Genomic DNA, 19,928 nt, shown 5'->3' on the forward strand with positions numbered 1-19,928 from the left:
TGAATTTGGAATAGTTCTGCTCTTGTGTGATTTTATTTAATCAATTTCTTCTCCTCATTATTGCACATTCAATACAAAGTTTTTTTTCCTGTGGCCATAAGAAAAAGAAATCAGTGCTAGGGGGGATTAATTTCCCCTTGTTCTGCTAATGGAGCAATTTTCCACTTGTCACTCTGAAAATCTCAAGGCAGAGAAGGCTTGCAGTTAGCAAGTGAAAAACGATTTGGGGAAAACGGCAGGACTCAAGTCATTAGGGTCCCAGGAACATTCAAAACAAGGATGGAATTCTCTCCTCTGATCCGTAATGTGGATCTGGAACTTGCCAGCTTCTTTTATCTGTATAAGCAAAACCTTCTCGCATTTTTTTTTTTAGATGCAACAGAGAGTCTGAAGAAAGTATCATGAAGCAGTCCCATTCTCATGGCCTGAGCACTAGAAAAACAGGGAGGGACATACAGCAATGTGGTACTTGCCAGATGCTGTTGGACTACAATTCCCATAATCCCTGATGAATGGCCATGTTGACTGGAGCTGATGGCAGTGGCTTTACCATAATTTAAAAAATGGTAAAAATAATAATACATGGGGTTTGGTAAATTGGCCCCCATTCAAGGGTGAGAGCGACATAATCAAATGCATACAACTGTAATTGTATATAACTAGTTATGTATTGATACTTATAAAATTATGCTGCATAAATATTATACCATATGGGGCTTGACTCTGTTATGCACATTATAAATATCTATAATATACATTTTTTTTTATTCTAAAAAAATATTTTAATACATATCTTTGGGCTATTTAAAAAAACAAAAAACCCAACAATGCACAAGCACCTTCATTGTCAGAATATACTTGATGCAAGAAGAAGTCTGATGTAGGCAGACTGGATTGGGTCAGAATTCTGTGTATAAAACTGTTTAAAATTAATTTCTCCTTTATCCCTAAACTGGATTTCAAGAGCAGTGGAACACAGGACAGAGACAACCAGGGGAACAGTAAAGACACAGTAAAGCAAAATAAGCAGGGTCACTCCCTAATTGCTCGTGAATTGGGGGTTATTTAAGCAAGCCTTTCCCTGTAAGCTGGTCACAGCCTAGCACCACTGTGCAAATGCCTCAGAAAGAACTCACCGCATGAACCCTGCCTTTCCCTCTTTAAAATGCAGCGCTATAATGCTAGCAGTAAAGTTCTATCTATATGGAAATGTGCATTTCTGGCATTTCTCTTACAATAATCAAATGATTTTAAAAATGTCTTCTAATGCGCAGCTAATAAAAGTTTGCTTTTTTTTAAGTCAGCCTAAAGCTGTTTGCACAAGAAGGAGCAGATTTATAATGTACTTTCTTTTTTTCTTTTTTTCCTTTTTCTTTTTTGCAATGTTGCCTTTTGCTGTTGTTCATTACAAACTCTTCCAATAGACAAACCTTTCGGCCATGGCTCTGTGCTATTTAATCCATGCACTCACTCTGCCGGCTGCACTGACTTCACACCACAGGTTGCAAACACCTATAACTGTAATGTCTGTTTCCATACCCCAGGGGCCAAAGTCTCAAGCAGTGTCGCTCCACCTGCCTGACCTGCCTGGCCGGCCAACAGCAGCTCTGCTCTGACACCAAGTGGATTGCTTATCCTCGCGGTTTGCTCTCCCCCGGCGTGTTTCTAACTGGTGCCAATGCCCCCTGGGAGTATTGATTAGCCATTGAAATCTTGTTGCAAGTAATGATGAGGCTATTAACTAGAGGACATAAAAGCAAAGTTGGTGTAACTAGAAATTGTGTAAAACATGAAGTGTCTTGTGATGTTTCATGTGGTCGATCAATTTCCGGGATTGTTTCTTCTTAATACTGCTCTGGATTACATTGTGCACACCGAAAAGCTCCCCATATCTTACCCAGAAAATAGAGTGGCAGGGGTCCTAACTACATAAACATTGCAAACCAAGGCAGCAGGCAGAAAAGGTGAGTCAGATACTGTTAAGTTGTGGGTTGACATAGCAGACGACACAGCGATTTCTCCAAGTAGCTCTTTATTTTGTAAGCTGGAATAGAACTGACTGCAAACAGCTCAGCCGGCCTGCTTTTATAGGCAGCCGGCTGTCAACATTGTAGCAACAGCCCAGCATTTCCCGCCTAAAATAACTGACGTGGACCTGAGTGAAAACTATCTACAGACCTGAGTGAAAACTATATACAGTATCCCCCTGCTGGCCCAGGGTGAAACTTCACTACATAACAGATACGTAGTCACATGATCTCTCCATGTTTACTCTGAATCCATGGAGACGGAAGAGGTATTGTGCTGTTATAAGGGGGGGAAAAACCTGCTCCTTTTTCCTTATGGGGTACCCAAGAGCTCATACAGAGTCCTTAAGAAGGTTCTCTATCCATAGGAGAAAATAACAGAGGCCAACCAGAGAATATTGAGAAACAAAGCAGCTAGTAAGCATGATTTTTATTAAACTGTTGCAACAGGGTGCTCACCCCTCCCCCCACGCAGGAGGGAGGAGGAACCCAGAACAAAGGTGTGCAAGCCCTTATATAGACTTTTGAAATTGCCACCCTGTAGCTCAAGGTATTGAATTATGGTGCTGGAGGAGACTCTTGAGAGTCCCATGGACTGCAAGAAGATCAAACCTCTCCATTCTTAAGGAAATCAGCTCTGAGTGCTCACTGGAAGGACAGATCGTGAAGTTGAGGCTCCAATACTTTGGCCACCTCATGAGAAGAGAAGACTCCCTGGAAAAGACCCTGATGCTGGGAAAGATGGAGGGCACAAGGAGAAGGGGATGACAGAGGATGAAATGGTTGGATAGTGTTTGCGAAGCTACCAGCATGAGTTTGACCAAACTGTGGGAGGCAGTGGAAGACAGGAGTGCCTGGCGTGCTCTGGTCCAAGGGGTCACGAAGAGTCAGACACGACTAAACGACTAAACAACAACAGCAGCTCAAGGTAAAGGTAAAGGTAAAGGTAAAGGGACCCCTGACAGTTAAGTCCAGTCATGAACGACTCTGGGGTTGCGGCACTCATCTCACTTTGCTGGCCAAGGGAACACACGTTTCTCTGCAGACAGTTTTTCTGGGTCATGTGGCCAGCAGGACTAAGCTGCTTCTGGCAAAACCAGAGCAGTGCACAAAAATGCTGTTTACCTTCCTGCCGGAGTGGTACCTATTTATCTACTTACACTTTGACATGCTTTCAAATTGCTAGGTTGGCAGGAGCTGGGACCGAGCAACAGGAGCTCACCCCGTCGCGGGGATTCGAACCACCGACCTTCCAATCAGCAAGCCCTAGGCTCAGTGGTTTAGACCACAGCGCCACCCCCCAATACATCATACATACATCACAGAAGGGGCGGTCTACAGCAGAATCCTGTCTGGCAGGAAACCTGTTAATGGGTTTAGCTGGAGAGCCTGGTCATTCTTTTGTGATGATAAATACTTAATTAAGGAGTCCAGGTCACAGGCTCACCCTATTCATACACAAATGTGCCCTTAAGGCAGGATTTGTGAGCACAGAGATAATGGGGAGGCTTTTCCCATTTCCATCCAAACTGCAGAGGAATATTTGAGGTCACTGAAAGAGTCAAAATGGGCTGTTTTCCTGTCCTGTTTCAGACATGTGTTTTATATATTTATGTATGTGTTTGCCTGGTACATTTATGAACATTTATTTTATATCTTTGACCTTATAATTCTCATAACAGTGCCCAGTGACCCCATCACTGACCCCACGGGAGGAGAGAGAGAGCATATGGAGGAGGGGGAGATCAAAGGCTGCCAGCCATGATGCCCCTTCTCTAATGATTCTGAATGCCAACTTCTGGAGGGTACAGGAGGGGAAAATGAACTTCTACAGGAGGGGAAAATGAACTGGACTCAAAGCGGCCATTGGCTATTTTTCCAGAAAAAGAGGTACCAGAACTCGCCATGAACCCTTGTTCACTTATAATGGGCATGGTGTCAAACTGAGAGGTGCCGGATCTCAGTTCCAGTGAGTTCTGGCTGGGGGAAAACCCTGGTTCTTACTGTATGGCCAGTGATGAGCTTGAACAATGTGTGTCCAATGTGTCTCCAAGTGTAGGTCTTGTATATGCAGTTCGGAACCTTCCTACTTCCAGGGCTCCTAGTCAAACAGTGATCCTACGCATATACAGATTCTAGGTTTGGAGGCTTCCACACAGGAGACTGGGAGTAGGGACAACAATCATGATCCCACTCTCCACTACACATCCATGCACATGAAATATGGCTGCGGTTGTTATTCTATACTCCCATGATCAAACAGCACAATGACTGAATTTTTATATTATTATTGTTAGAATAAAAGGTAAAGGTAAAGGGACCCCTGACCATTAGGTCCAGTCATGGCCGACTCTGGGGTTGCGGCGCTCATCTCGCTTTATTGGCCGAGGGAGCCGGCGTACAGCTTCTGGGTCATGTGGCCAGCATGACTAAGCCGCTTCTGGCGAACCAGAGCAGCGCACGGAAATGCCGTTTACCTTCCCGCTGGAGCAGTACCTATGTATCTACTTGCACTTTGATGTGCTTTCAAACTGCTAGGTTGGCAGGAGCTCACCTCGTTGCAGGGATTCGAACCGCTGACCTTCTGATCGGCAATTCCTAGGCTCTGTGGTTTAACCCACAGAGCCACCCGTGTCCCTATTGTTAGAATAGCACCTTCTGATAGCACTAAATATAAGAGGATAGGTTCTTGCCCTGATGAACTTACAATCCAAGACCCAGTGCAGAGGAAGAGTAGAGAAATGGGGGCAAGGGTGAAAGGGTAACCCTAGTTCCCTTTTTGAAAGCATGTTTCTAGTCCTCAGTGCTGCGGAAACAAGCCTGAAGACCTCACAAGGCCATGCAATCACCTCACATAGCTAGCAGTAGCAGCAGGTGGACATGGGACTGGGAGTGAAGAAGGGAAGTTGTACAAAACAACTCAATAAGGATCTGGGATCCTATGCCCTCCCTCCTATTACCTCCCCATATTCTCTCCTGTCTCTGGAATCACTGTTTATTTCTTCCCCCCCCCCCCCCCAAAAAAAGGCTTGAAGATCAGGGTTACAATCAAGCTTGTTAATGCAAACTAAATAGGCATATCTGTATGCATTTTATTGATTTCCCATGCAAAGTTTGCATGGAGACTATGAAGGCTACGTGTATAGAATTTTCCTGGGTTTGGGCACAAAATATGTGCAGCCCAAGAGAAGAAGTGGGAGGGCGAAACTCTTTTTCCCTGTGTCCCAAATTTCCCTCCAATTGTGGCTTTTTATCACTCCCCCCTAGCAATGCGAAAGTAAAATATTCATGTAGCGCCATTATTCTAATGGCTCTTCCGATTATGGATGTCACAACCATCTCACAAGCCATCAGAGGAGCCCCCAAGTTGTCTGCTCCATTTCTTAGTTTAGTTTTACGACTATTGCCATGGGTTGGCATTAAATCCTAACTAGTCAGCAGCACATTCTTGATCAGAATTTGTCAAGCAACAACAGGAGGCTGGCTGGAGGTAAATATATGCATAAATATAAATGCAAGCACTGTCCAAATCTGGGATGGAAGTAATATGAATAGGAAAGGTTTTTTTAAAAGGGGCATATGCTTATTGCTTTTGATTCTAGATGCAAGAAAGTGCAGCCATGGTTTTATGGACTGCAGGATGGTCTACACATACAGCAGAGAATTGTGGTGTAGTGGTTATAGCAGCCTTCCCTCTCCTGGTGTCCTGCCTCGTACCTCGTACAAATGCGGATAGAGGCTCTTACATGTAAGTAAGTAAGAGATATTTATTCAGACAAGCAATGGTACAGGCTTGGCAGCAGATGCGGAGTTCAGGACTCATGGTTCAGGAACCAGGCAAGACATTCAGAACTGGATGGAAGCAGTGAAGACTAACTCTTTAATAAGGATGATGTGGTGCAGGTCTCTGCATCTGAAGAGACTGCAATGTGGGAGAGACTGACAGAGAGTAGAGTTTTGGATTCGGTAAGCTAACCTTGTCATGGGATGCTGGTTGCCTCCTTGGAGGAGACCTAGGTGCGAGCAGTGGACTTTGGCTGTCTCTTAGAGTCTTTAAGCTGTTCCTCTCCATCTCCCTTCAACCTATATATTTGTAAATAAATGCAGATATGACATTTGCACCTACTGATCTCTTTCCAACAAGAAACCAAACCTGCGTAAGCTATGCTCCTAAAATTCCTGGCTGCTTGGCGAAGTGAGGGGGGCACAACAATATTGGATCTTATCAAAGGAACCCTCCCCTCTACAGCCAGGCTAGGGATTGCTCTTCAATCACAACTCCCATCATTCCTGACCACTGACAGTGTTGGCTGAGGTTGATGGGAGTTGGAGGGAGGGTCACAATTTCTCCAGCCCTATTCTATAATTTGGCAGCACTTGGATATTTTTCCAGCCCAGTTGTTTCCTTTCCTTTAATCTTTTTTCTTTCCTTTCCCTCCCTCCCTCCCTCCCTCCCTCTCTCTTTCTTTCTTTCTTTCTTTCTTTCTTTCTTTCTTTCTTTCTTTCACCTCATCTTTATTTTCTTCTTTTTCCTGTGTTTGGGGCCTTTATTATGTTCCAGGGATTGCATACTCCTGGGGGTGGTAGATGGTTGCTGGTTGATGGGTGGGGGGGGGGAATGTCTGTCTCCCAGGGTGAGAGGCTGGGATGGCATGTATTACTCAGGGTAGATCCACTGAGATTAATGGCAGACCCTCCAAGTGTCCCTATTTTCCAGGGACGTCCCTGATTTAGAGAAGTCATCCTGGTTTCTGATTTGATCCTGGAATGTCCCACTTTTCCTTAGGAAGTCCCTATTTTCATTGGAGAAATGTTGGAGGGTGTGGAGCTATCTGACCCATAAGCCATTTCATTATGTTTTTATATATGTTTGAAGCCACCCAGAGTGGTTGGGTCAACCTAGTAAGATGTGTGGGGTGTAGATAGTAAAATTATCATTATAGAATGGAACGTCCCTATTTTCACTGGAGATATGTTGGAGGATATGTAATGCGCCTAAGTCATCCATGCATACTTATTACAAAAGGTTGACTCATGAGTATAGCTAGGACTGGGTGCAGTCTGGAGCCTCTGGCATAAAGGTAAAGGTACCCCTGCCCGTACGGGCCAGTCTTGACAGACTCTAGGGTTGTGCGCTCATCTCACTCTAGAGGCCGGGAGCCAGCGCTGTCCGCAGACACTTCCGGGTCACGTGGCCAGCGTAACGAAGCTGCTCTGGCGAACCGGCACCAGAGCAGCACACGGAAACGCCATTTACCTTCCCGCTATAAAGCGGTACCTATTTATCTACTTGCACTTAAGGGTGCTTTCGAACTGCTAGGTGGGCAGGAGCTGGGACCGAACGATGGGAGCTCACCCCGCCGCGGGGATTCGAACCGCCGACCATGCGATCGGCAAGTCCTAGGCGCTGAGGTTTTACCCACAGCGCCACCTCTGCGTCTGCCTCTGGCATATCAGCAGTTAAACACACGGGTAGCACACAAAGCATTCCTGGCAATCAAAATGGCCGCAGAGAGCTTCAGTGGCAAAGCTGAGAAGGCACCAGAACACCAAGAGAGCAAAACAGCTGTAACTTCTAGGACAAGCTGAGAGCTGATGGAAAGAGAAAGATAGCTGGCAGGGGAGAAATGATACAACAGCTCAAAAGAAGAAGGGGGAGACGCAGACAGATCTCCTCCCAACACAATGAGCTCCTTAGAGGCAGCAATCAAAGCTAATAGTTCTATTAACAAAACAACAAAAGGCCCCAGCAAATTTGCTCTCTTCGGTTTTCAGGACAGTTGCAGAGTGCAGTGGCATTAGGAAGATGTTATCCCGAAATTGCTTCCCCGCTGTCAAAGTAGAAAGGAGGCCAGGTGCAGTCATTGTTGGCAGTGAAATCTGGAAGCTCAGGCTCAGCAAAAGGATCACGGCAGTCCTACTACTTTGTCAATTTTTTTTAAGCCGCCACATTCTTCTGCCGGCGCTTGTGCTATCCCGAGGAAGGGCTTGTCACTCAACCCAGGTACAGTGGTACCTCGGGTTAAGTACTTAATTCGTTCTGGAGGTCCATTCTTAACCTGAAACTGTTCTTAACCTGAAGCTAATGGGACCTCCTGCTGCCGCCACGCCGCCAGAGCATGATTTCTGTTCTCATCCTGAAGCAAAGTTCTTAACCTGAGGTACAATTTCTGGATTAGTGGAGTCTGTAACCTGAAGCGTATGTAACCTGAAGCGTATGTAACCCAAGGTACCATTGTACAGTATAGTGCACTGAAACACACTACAGTGGTACCTCAGATTATGAACTTAATTCGTTCCAGAGGTCCATTCTTAACCTGAAACCATTCTTAACCTGAGGTGCGCTTTCGCTAGTGGGGCCTCTCGCTGCCGCTGCACAATTTCCGTTCCCATCCTGGGGCAAAGTTCGCAACCCGAATTACTACTTGCAGGTTAGCAGAGTTCGTAACCTGAAGTGCCTGTAACCCGAGGTGTCTGTAACCCAAGGTACCACTGTATTGTCATTTATTCGTTGGAGAAGGAAACAGGTTGTCTTCTCTCAAGCAAGCACTTCTTTCGGGGAAGGTCCCCAGCACTCCAAGAATTAAGATGTACTGTAGATGAGAAAATGCAATTCCATTCCTCAGAGAACAGGGACCCTGAGCTGCCTGAGAGGTGGGGATATTGCCTGACAGGATGAGTGTGGAACAATCAACCCATTGCTTGAAACCATTCCTAAGAGCAACATGTAAAGTTGGAGGGAGACAACAGTAATTCTAACTCCACACACAACTGCAGCCTTGCAATTTTCCTTAGCTCTCTTCAGGCATGGCCCCTTTATGTAAAAGCAACATGCAAGGCAGCACAGCGTAGTGGTTACAGTGTGGGAGGACCTGGGATACTCAAATCTCCACTTAGCCATGAAACTCCCTGGGTGACCTTGGGCTGCTCACTGTCTCTCAGCCTGAGCTGAGCATTGCTGTGAGGATAAAATCAGTCAACTCAGTTGCTCTTTTCTGCCTTGGATAAATTTGTCATGATATTCAGACTGGGCTGAAAGTGGCATCTTTTCACCTGAACAGCTCCTCTTTCAAAACACATACGTTGGCACTCCAGTAAGCATCCACCTACTGATTCCATTACACTGACATTCCTCTATCTGTCAGCAAAAAGCGATTTGTAGAGAAATGCAAAAGCAGCTCAAGGTTGGCTAGGCTGATGAAATTCAGCCAACAATCACAAGATTATGAACATTTTTATTTTTATTATTGCTGTGTGTGCCGAAAGATCTTTATGAACTTGTGCTAGTTCCCCCAGCACTTCTTTTTAAGCATGCTGACTGATTTTCAATAAAAGCAAAATTCATCAGCGATAGCAATAGCCCTTCAATTATCCTAATGCACTCATTCCAGGTGAGACACTAAATACAGAAACCTATCGATCAAGACACGGCTTTGTGGGAGCAGCAGCTTCTTGACGAAGTCAGCACTTTAGCCAGCATGATGAGCTGTAAGCCAGTTCACCCAATTGAAAACAACCACACTCAGCCAGCTTGCAGTTCCTAGCACTGTTGTTTAACTGGACTGTAGAACCAGCCTGCAGAGAGCCAATAGAAAAAGTGAATAATGAGGCATTCTACACGCTTTTATATTTGGTAGACAGCAGAGGCATGTCAGAAGGAAGCCTGGATTCCCATACTCTATTTCACCCATGCAGACCTGGCATCAGGGTTGAGGTGGCCTTGAACAAGGATCCCTCTGCAGACCCTCAGAGGGTCCCCTTTGCAACTCCTCCACACTTGCTGGGTTGGCTATCCAGCCCCTTTCCCCTGGTCCTCCCAGGCCAGCCCCCCACCCCACCCTGATCACAGCATCTCCTAGGCTGGTGATTCAGGCACACCAAGGTGTATAATCTCTCAGGCCAGTGATCCAGTCCTGATGCCCTGAGCTTACAAGATGATAGGGGAAGAGTTGGTGGCAGGCCAGAGCGGTCTTGGGGTGGTCTGGGCAGGTCTGCAACAGCCACCACCCTCTTTTCTCTTCCAGAATGTAGGGTTGCCATATTTTGAAGATCAAAAAAGAGGACACATTTGCAGACTTCTGCTTTTAACTATGGATCGCCATGGCGACTCTCATTTTACATACCCATGAAATAGAGGACGTGTCCTGGGAAAAGAGGACATTGTCTTAACCAGCAGCCTCTGATGTAATGTTGCTATGTTGGGGCAGGCCCAAAGTCATTTTGGGGAGGGTGAAGATGGCATCTACTGTGGAGCCACTTGATGCAGACCCTCCAAGTGTCCCTATTTTCCAGGGACAGTCCCTGACTTAGAGAAGCCACCCTGGTTTCTAATTTGACCCAGGAATGTCCCCCTTTTCCATAGGATGTCCCTCTTTTCATTGGAGAAATGTTGGAGGGTATGGAGCTATCTGACCCCTAAGCCATTTGAAGGCAACCCTGTATAGGGAAGTTTCTTAAATGTTTAATGTTTTATCATGTTTTTTTAAATGTTGGAAGCTTCCAAGAGTGGCGGGAGCAACGCAGTCAGAAGGTCTTGGAGTGGTCTGGGCAGGTCTACTCTAATCATTATTACTGGGTGGTGTTCAACCACACTTTTGTGCTAATGCAAGGGAATTTCTCCCCTTTCTTCCCCCTACAAAATCTCCCGACCCCCTCTAGGTAGTACATAGTGGAAGGAGGGGGAGAGAGAGAGATCATTCTGTTGTGCAGAGGTAATTTTTTTGTCCTGACAGAATTACCTACTTAGGGCTACATTGAATACAACTTAATATTATCAGTATTTTTAGTATTATTTCATTCATGACCTGCCTTATTCCTTAAGTTCTCAAGGCAACTTACACAGTAAACTTTTTAAAAAAATACTACAATGATAACTAAAAGTGTTCCCACTAAATGTTCTGCCACCTTAACATTATTGTAAGCAATCACTATAAAATACCAAGCAGCTAAAAACTATCAACTGAGCAAGCAAAAGACAGGGAACAGTGTTCAAATGCTTGTGTATAAAGGAAAAATATCTTAGCCTGGCATTGGAAAGGCAATAGATGAGTCCAGGCACACCTCCTTGGTGAGGGTGTCCCAAAGATGGAGAGCCACTACAGAAAAGGCCCTTTTAATAGGAGCTTGATTCCACTGACTGAAAATGTGTCCTATAAGCACTCAAGGAATAATATATTTTCTTGCCTCATGCAAAGTGAAAGATGAAGGGAACATTTTGCTCCACAAGGCTGGAAAAAGAAAACCCTGTTATTGCGACTGTACTAAACCTCAATAGACAATTTGAATTGGCCCTCAAACTAATTCATTCTTTTTGTAATGGTGATGAATTGTCTCACCAGCAGCGTTCAAGGGCTGCTCAGAATGGGTTGCCATCATTACAAAGTATCTGGCTATCTATCTCATTCAAAAATGGATAGATAGATAGATGATAGATAGATGGATAGATATCATATATTTGGGGTGTCTGTCTAATGTCTTTCATTTCTTGCTGATAACTACAGAAAGGTCTAGACACAGAGATTCAGTAATTCTTCAGATCTGAGAACAGGCTTGGGCCTTTCAGCGGAGACAATGGCTACATAAACGCCCTACATTTAGAGTACAGACACCCCTGAATCCTAGGAACTGTAATTTATCTCTCACAAAGCTACAGCTCCTATCAATGTTAACAAACTACAATTCCTGGGATTCTTAGGTTGGGGGGGGGGGATTAAAATGTGTTTTGAATGTATGTATTCAGCCTACCTGAACATTCCAGTGGAGAAAGAATTAAAGCACCTATAGCTGCATCTATCTGTTCTAAATGCATAAAGGTAAAGGTAAAGGTACCCCTGCCCATACGGGCCAGTCTTAACAGACTCTGGGGTTGTGCGCCCATCTCACTCAAGAGGCCAGGGGCCAGCGCTGTCCGGAGACACTTCTGGGTCACGTGGCTAGCGTGACATCGCTGCTCTGGCGAGCCAGAGCCGCACACGGAAACACCGTTTACCTTCCCACTGGTAAGCGGTCCCTATTTATCTACTTGCACCCGGAGGTGCTTTCGAACTGCTAGGTTGGCAGGTGCTGGGACCGAGCAGCGGGAGCGCACCCCGCCGCAGGGATTCGAACCGCCGACCTTTCGATCGGCAAGTCCTAGGCGCTGAGGCTTTAACCCACAGCGCCACCTGCGTCCCTAAATGCATAGTTGACCATAAAGCCTTTTGAAGTGTTGTTGGGGTGTTTGGCTGTCCTAGCACAGTGGTGGGGAACCTCAAGCCTTGGGGACAAATGAGGACCACCAAACCCAGACCCCCCTCCCCAAGTGTCCCTATTTTCCAGGGAGAGTCCTGGATTTACAGAAGCCATCACGGTTTTGATTTGATCCCAGAATGTCACACTTTTCCTTAGGATGTCTCTGTTTTCATCATCGTTAGCTCAAAAACGGAAAGTGAGCGAGATCCCAACCAAAGAAGAACGGCAACTTAAGCTGACAGAATATGCACAACTTGCAGACTTAACATACAGAATAAGAGAACAAGAAGAACATATGTTTGAAGAAGATTGGAAAATGTTTATTAAATATATGGAAAATAATTGTGTATAGCTGAAAACACTGGCAGCATTAAGATAAATTCAACAGTATAAATAAGTTTTGAATGATGTCATAATGGAAAACTGATTGGTACAGGTTTTGTAAAATGTGCAGAGATATAAGATATGTAAAATGAACCATGGAAAGAGAAGAAGGGAAGGCATTGATATCTTAAGTATGTAAAATGTTTATCTGAAATGGTAAAACAGCCTCAGGGCAGAGGATAAAGCAAAGCTGTTGGAGGCAGGGAAGACTCTGGGCATGGAAACAAGGGGTGGGGTGATAGCAGAGAAAAAGGGAGAAGGGTGTGAAAACAAGGTGGGTAGCCTTACCTCGGAGGAGGAGGCAGGCATTGAAACGCTCCCTTCATCCTTCACTTTGTACTGGGCAAGAAAATACAACCTACAGCCCTCTCCAGAACGTCACCTGCTACTGGATGAGGGTTCCTTCCTCCTGCCGGACAGAATTCCAGGGGAGAAGGCAAAGAAGTGAGGTGAAGTTTGTTTACTGCCCAATCCTTTACCTCTCCGAAGGTTCCTGTTGTCACAAATTACACCTGGCTGCTAGTGAGTTACTATAGATTGAACTGCTAAGAGCCGGAGGTTTATTTAATCCTGGTTTTATTCACTGAAAAGTGCAAAATATAAAGATGTCAGGGGGACATGGTAAATATCCCAGGAGGCTGCATTATAATTGCATCAACAATGGAAAATCAATAGCATGGCAGAGAAATAGAAAAGCCTGTGCCAAAAGGGAGGGATTGATAGTTGGCATCCAAGACCAGATATTATCAATGAATAATTACAGCAAATTCATCACTAAAATTACAGGAAATGGGGAATGTCATATATCGCATCAGGGCGCTTAATTAATAGAACACTTTAGTGCAGATTACCCCGTACTGTCAACTATTGATTACCTGGTGTTAAGACATAACCCAGGAGTAATAATATTTTGTAATGAATGGGTGTAGCAATGCTATCTCAAGTACAAATGTCTTTATTATAATCTATTAGAACTCATTTGGGGGGAAAGAGAATGATTTATATTTACTTTTCAATTCTGATTAGTGAGACAGCAAGGAACTGCCAAAAATGAGGAGGAGTGGGGGAGAATGCAAAGCTAGCATTGTAGTGCAGCCAGGGAAATTGTCGCCCTGTTCAGAAGCAATCTCAAGTGTTTCCTTAGCATATGAAGGGGTGATACGCCTGCAGCAATTAGTCACACCTCCTACGTCATGTGTTCAAACTAACCCCACCCCAGGTATCTGCACACATAGCTGCACACACGGAGGCTCCATCCTGCCAGTTCACTCGGATGCCAGTGTTTTGGGCTAGCTGGCTCACAAGATATCAGGGGCATGGCTATTGAGAACACATGAATGACATTTCTGAATAGGGTTTTTGGCACTGACCATTCCTGCTTATAGTGCTTGTGTCATATACCTGTACAGTACATCCAGTGGCGAAGCTGCATGCTCCACTACCCTGACACACACCCTGGGGGCATGGTACACATCCCTGGGCATGGCCTCAGGGGCGTGGTCACATTCGAGGGAGCATGGCGCGTCGCCCGCAGGGGTGTGGCACCCGTGCCCAGGGGAGTGCGTGGTGCATATCCGGGGGGGGCACCATGATGGCACCTTACTGGAATAGTGGTGCTGGGGGCGATCCGCTCCCTCTGCACTCCCTTTCCTCCACCAGTGAGTACATCTGAGCTTTGAACTGAAACGTTGCAGGCAAACTCCTTACACAAGTGTGGTTGGGGCTCTGTGCATAAGGCAGGGGGCAGTTCCAGGCTTCACCTCCACCCTGTGTACAATGGTACCTCGGGTTACAGATGCTTCAGGTTACATACGCTTCAGGTTACAGACTCCACTAACCCAGAAATAGTACCTCAGGTTAAGAACTTTGCTTCAGAATGAGAACAGAAATCATGCTCCGGCGGCGCGGCGGCAGCAGGAGGCCCCAATAGCTAAAGTGGTGCTTCAGGTTAAGAACAGTTTCAGGTTAAGAACGGACCTCCGGAACGAATTAAGTACTGTATATAACCAGAGGTACCACTGTACATTGCAATGCATATCTGCAAGGTGCCTGGGTGCAAACGCTTGAAGGCACCTCTCTTTGTGATGAGGGGTCCTGCCTCATCATATATGTTATGCCTATAGTGCATAAGCATGTCCCACACGTGCATCAGAAGGCCCCATAGCAAGGACTGTCGCTACATTGCCACTCCCTACATCAGTGTCGGGATTACTGCAATCATAGAATGGCCAGAAACAGGTGGCATTTTTAATTTGAATTTTCATGTTTTTGATCCTTGCAAACTAAAAGACTGCCCCTTTCCCTTTTGTTGGAAACTTAACCTGCCTTAGAATCATAGAATCATAGAATCATAGAGTTGGAAGAGACCACAAGGGCCATCGAGTCCAACCCCCTGCCAAGCAGGAAACACCATCAGAGCACTCCTTGTTCAGGTGGTCTGTCTTTAATGATGCCTTTGCATTGCGCACGTATTAGGCCCACACAATTAACACTGCCCCAAACTTTACATATGTCAAACTCCAGCTTTCCTTGGAAATTTGCCCTTCTCTGAATTGTCCAATGCAGTTTTTGACCCAAAGCTTGTATGTAAGTGAGGCTATCATATTGCATACGCATATTGCATATGAAAATAGCATTTAAAAATGCATTGCTCGTGCAATTTTCAAATTGTAAACTGATGTGGAAATGTGGTGAACTAGATTTTGGATTAGAAAAACGAGAAACTGATAGACACTCAAACTGACAGTGTCAAGACATTTGTCCCCTGCCTTCTGAGATTATTCCTTCTGCGTTCTTCCCGCCACCCCCTTGAAACTTATCTCCTTTATTTCCATTTCAAGTTAAAAACAGAAACATAGGCTGCTGGCAATCAGAACAAATAAGCTCCCTCAGGAATAATTAAGCATGCCTCAGATATCTCAAAGCACCTTCTCTTATTATTTCTGAACTTTTAGCTCCAAAATGCCCTTTCCAAAATCCATTGCTTTCTTAAAGAGAAGGCACTGAGTTCTTTCTTATCTTTATTGGCATGATCAAAGCGAGGGGATGGCAACACATCTCCTCCCCATTTGGAGGAAACCTGCCATCTAACAGTGATGGAATGACTCTACTGGTAGGGTCTGGAGTGCAATGAAACAGATGGTCTCTCTTGTACCTTTCCACACATTTACGTCAGGGAAGGACTCTTGCCTTAGCAGTAGGGAGTGCATATTTTGCGTGCAAAATATCTTCAGTCTCTAGCATCTCCCAGTAGGGCTGAAGAAGACTTCTGTCTGAAAACCTGGGGAGTTTCTGCCAGCCAGTTAATGCAGCTACTAGAGGTTGTTAACCCTCAGACCCTCCAAGTGTCCCTATTTTCCAGGGACAATCCCAGACTGACAGAAGCCATCCAAGTTTCTGATTTGTCCCCAGAATGTCCCTATTTCCTCAGGTAGCCCCTATTTTCATCAGACAAATGTTGCAGGGTATGGTAGGACGTCCCTATTTTTATTGGAGAAATGTTGGAGGTTATGAAGTTATCTGCCTCCCAAGACATCTAAAGGCAGTGCTGTATGGGAAAGTTTTAAAATGTTTAATTATGTTTTTATATATGTGGGAAGTCACCCAGAGTGGCTGGGGCAACCCAGTCAGATGGGTGGGGTACAAATAGTATCATGATGATGATCAAATAGGATGTCCCTATTTTCACCAGAGAAATGTTGGAGGGTATGAGCTCTCCGCCCAGAGTCCTAATCTGACTTCCCAAGCAATTTTTTCTGGCCCACTAAAATCCACTGATTTTGGAGGTGGCAAGGAAGTGGGGAATTAAACTACATGCAGCACTGGGGCTGGTGGAGAAATGTAAACATCTCAACACAGCACAGCACCCTAATGCAGATGCAATTCACCCTCACTCTGAGATGGGGGCAATAAGCTCTCTCCTCAGCTGATCTGTAAAGATGGGGTGTGTGTCTTCTCTGTGCCTGTGGGAGTGTTGGGAAGGCTACACCCACTCTTGGCCACATCCACCTCTGAAATGTACGGCCTTAGATGATCTGGTGTCCACATTGCTGCAGCAGTGGTCAGTGACTTACCACTTCCTGTGGCTGCCGGATGGATGGATGAGTAGGGGGTATTAGGCGCAGAGAAAACAAATCAGCATGTGCCTGTCAAAAAGCTCTCCCTTCTTCACTTCACAGTCAATTTAGAGAAAGAGGGCTCAGCCTCCCTTTCCCTCCCCAGTGACCATGGCTGGGATAAAGGATCTGGTCAACTCATTTTGCTGGCCGAACATTGTGACGTCAACATATGAGAGTGCTGGAGGTGAAATAGTTAAACAGGTGACCCAATCAGGACCCAGGGGGTGGAGTCAGAGAGACTATAAAACCAGCTCTGGGAGGGGCAAAGGGGAAAGTTTGTTGGGAGTTGGGTGGTTGTTTGGAGTGGGAGTGAATTGGGATAGAGTTATGGGTAGGTTGAGTTAGTGTAGCGAAATAAGCTGAGTCAGGAACAGTTAGGAGCTAGGAAGACAAATAAATATCTGAGAGGGGGTTTAGTGATTGAGAGCAGGTAGTGGAAGTTATAGGTCTGGATAGGCACCACATGAATGTAATTGACTGATACCGTTTATGAAACCACACGCTTGCTAAAGTGCAATAAAAAAACAAAAGTTTATGTTCCAATTTAACCCTGACTGGACTCACTATTGTCCCAGGTAGGACCTGGGTGGTGGCAGTGAGAAATAAAGTGGTGGCACAGGGATCAATAGATGGTGAAACATCCGGGGACCCTGGGTGATCGCCACAAACATAAATAGATCGGTGTTGGTATCCAGCTCTGCTAACACAATCCAACCTCAATGCCACATCCAGAATAGGCAGATCCCAATTCAAGTGCTTCTTCTGGAATATGCAGATTCTGCCTACCTTGCAAGATTGTTGCAACCATTGTCAGCAGTTTATAGTAGATTTTGCCAACCTGATATCCTCCAGATGTTTTGGGGCTGCAACTCCCATCATTCCCAGATTGGGGGGCACAGTAGAGGAGGAGAAGAGGGTGAACATCCCATTTCACCAGTGGGCATGATTGCACTGGGTTTCTGCTAGCACAATGGTTTGGTTGAATACAGTCCCCGGAATTCCTTTCTGTCTTGCTTCTATATGTGCAGAGGGGTTATTGAGAGTGCTGAAGAAACCACAAAGCAGTTAAGGTTCCATCCATGACTGACTGAATTACCACAGACAGATTGAACTGCAGCATCTCCATTAACTTTCCTTCCTTCAAGCTGAGATTCTGTATCATTCAAAAGCTTCAACATCTTGTTTGAACTTTCTTGTGTAAGCAGTGTGTGGATCTCATGATAAATGAATGCTGTTTGGATTGATTAAGTTGACTGACTGCCAGATCTTAGGCTTGCTGATTTGAGATAAAAGAGAGACACGGCACAAGGATCCAGAGCATGTGTGAATGAGGAGGCAGGAGGAATACATACAGTACAGCTTTCATGTAGCACAAATTATCACATAGATTGTCTGAACCCTTTATTGGAACGGCCCACCTTGCCTACTAGGCAGTGGATTTGTTTGACAACATAACAATAACGCTTAGTGTTTAGACAGCTCTTCTGAGTTCTCAAAGCACTTCACATACGTTATCTTGCACTGTCACCCTTACAACAACCCTGTAAGGTAGAGCAGTGTTATTATCACCTTAGTGCAGAAGTGGAGTGGCGGCCTAAGGCTCAGATAACAGCTTGCCGCAGAGCATCTAGTGAGTTCACTGTAGAGGCATAATTTGAACCTCAATTGGCAGCTCTGTCTCTAACAGAGCAATCCAAGGCCCTGATCCACCATGCTATAGGGGGTTTGGATGCACTGACCACTGATGAACTCAACCAGGGGCAGGACTTCACCGCTGCAGAAGTCCCTGTTGTGCCCAACAAAAAGCAACGGCAGTTAGAAGATACCACTAGCTGTATTCTCAACTCCGGTAGCCAGCAGAAACCCTCAAATGCGTTATTTCTGAAAGCAGGGAAGACCAGACCTGGGATGGCCAAGGACTTACTCATGGGCATCAGAGGCATGGCCAGAGAACAGCATGCCAACATCAGAGCCTGCCTTGCCAATCAACAGAATGAAGCATTCTGATTCAGAAGGCACCATTAAAAGAGGGCTGGTAGAAGCAGGAACTGATTTCTCAGCATAATGCAGAAAGGCTTTTAAAAGTTCAAACAGAGGGACTGCCATTTGAGCTCTTCACTAGGCAGCAAAATGTATTGAGCAACCACTAGAGAATGCATGAGTAGAAGATCATTGCAATTTTGAGGAATTTTAGGTGGCATACGAGGACGCGGATGGCACTGTGGGTTAAACCACAGAGCCTAGGACTTGCCGATCAGAAGGTCGGCGGTTTGAATGCCCGCGACGGGGTGAGCTCCCGTTGCTCGGTCCCTGCTCCTGACAACCTAGCAGTTCGAAAGCACGTCAAAGTGCAAGTAGATAAATAGGTACCGCTCCGGCGGGAAGGTAAACGGCGTTTCCGTGCGCTGCTCTGGTTCACCAGAAGCGGCTTAGTCATGCTGGACACAAGACCCAGAAGCTGTACGCCGGCTCCCTTGGCCAATAAAGCAAGATGAGTGCCACAACCCCAGAGTTGGTCACGACTGGACCTAATGGTCAGGGGTCCCTTTACCTTTACCTAGGTGGCATACAGCAATGTTCCTCTCGTGCCTAGAGATCCTGTGGGTCATGGGGCATTTAATTCTGCTTTTCTATATTGTATTGTTATTACATACAATATTATTTTCTAAAAGTTAGTTGCAGGCTGAGATGGTGCAGCTTGGGAATTTTAATCTTCAAGATAAGCCCTTAGCAGGGTATCACAATCTGCTACAGATTATATGGATGGATTTAAGAGTTATCTGTGTTGGCTTCATGCCAGGCCCTAGGTAGTCCTTCACCCTTGCAAAAATGTATATCCATGGTAAAGATCTCTGAAGTATAACCCAAATAATAACACAAAGAATAGATATAGAAAATGTTGTGTACCTACCAGCCCCAGCTTCAGAAGTGCATCCATTGTAGATCATGAGGTTTTCTGACAAATAGGAGGGGTGTGGGCATAAATGTAATGTTCTGTAGCTTTATCTTAGCTACAGTATTTAATTTTTTAAAAATAGCTTTCATTCCATTGTGTTGTGTTCAAATCCAAAATTAACCTCTGTCCCTTGGTGGAACAAATGGTTTCTCTGGGATGAGCCACTTTGTGCATGGCCGTGCAAAAAAGTGTTTCACTTCTGAGCTCACATCC

At 45.4% G+C, this 19,928-nt stretch overlaps 1 protein-coding gene across 1 annotated transcript in view; it reads right to left on the reverse strand.

Moving 5' to 3' along the window:
• The window catches only part of LOC307204596 (glyoxylate/hydroxypyruvate reductase B-like), a gene marked incomplete at both ends in the record, with an annotated part of 31,928 nt that extends 12,221 nt beyond the window's left edge, over nt 1-19,707 (reverse strand). Inside the window, 1 exon segment of the mRNA XM_079956200.1 lies at nt 19,671-19,707. Within this exon segment, the coding sequence (XP_079812326.1) occupies nt 19,671-19,707 (37 nt within the window).
• Nucleotides 19,708-19,928: the final 221 nt, after the last annotated feature.

Source organism: Podarcis cretensis (genome assembly GCF_951804945.1).
Source record: "Podarcis cretensis genome assembly, chromosome: 15".
In the NCBI taxonomy this organism is placed as follows: Eukaryota; Metazoa; Chordata; class Lepidosauria; order Squamata; family Lacertidae; genus Podarcis; species Podarcis cretensis.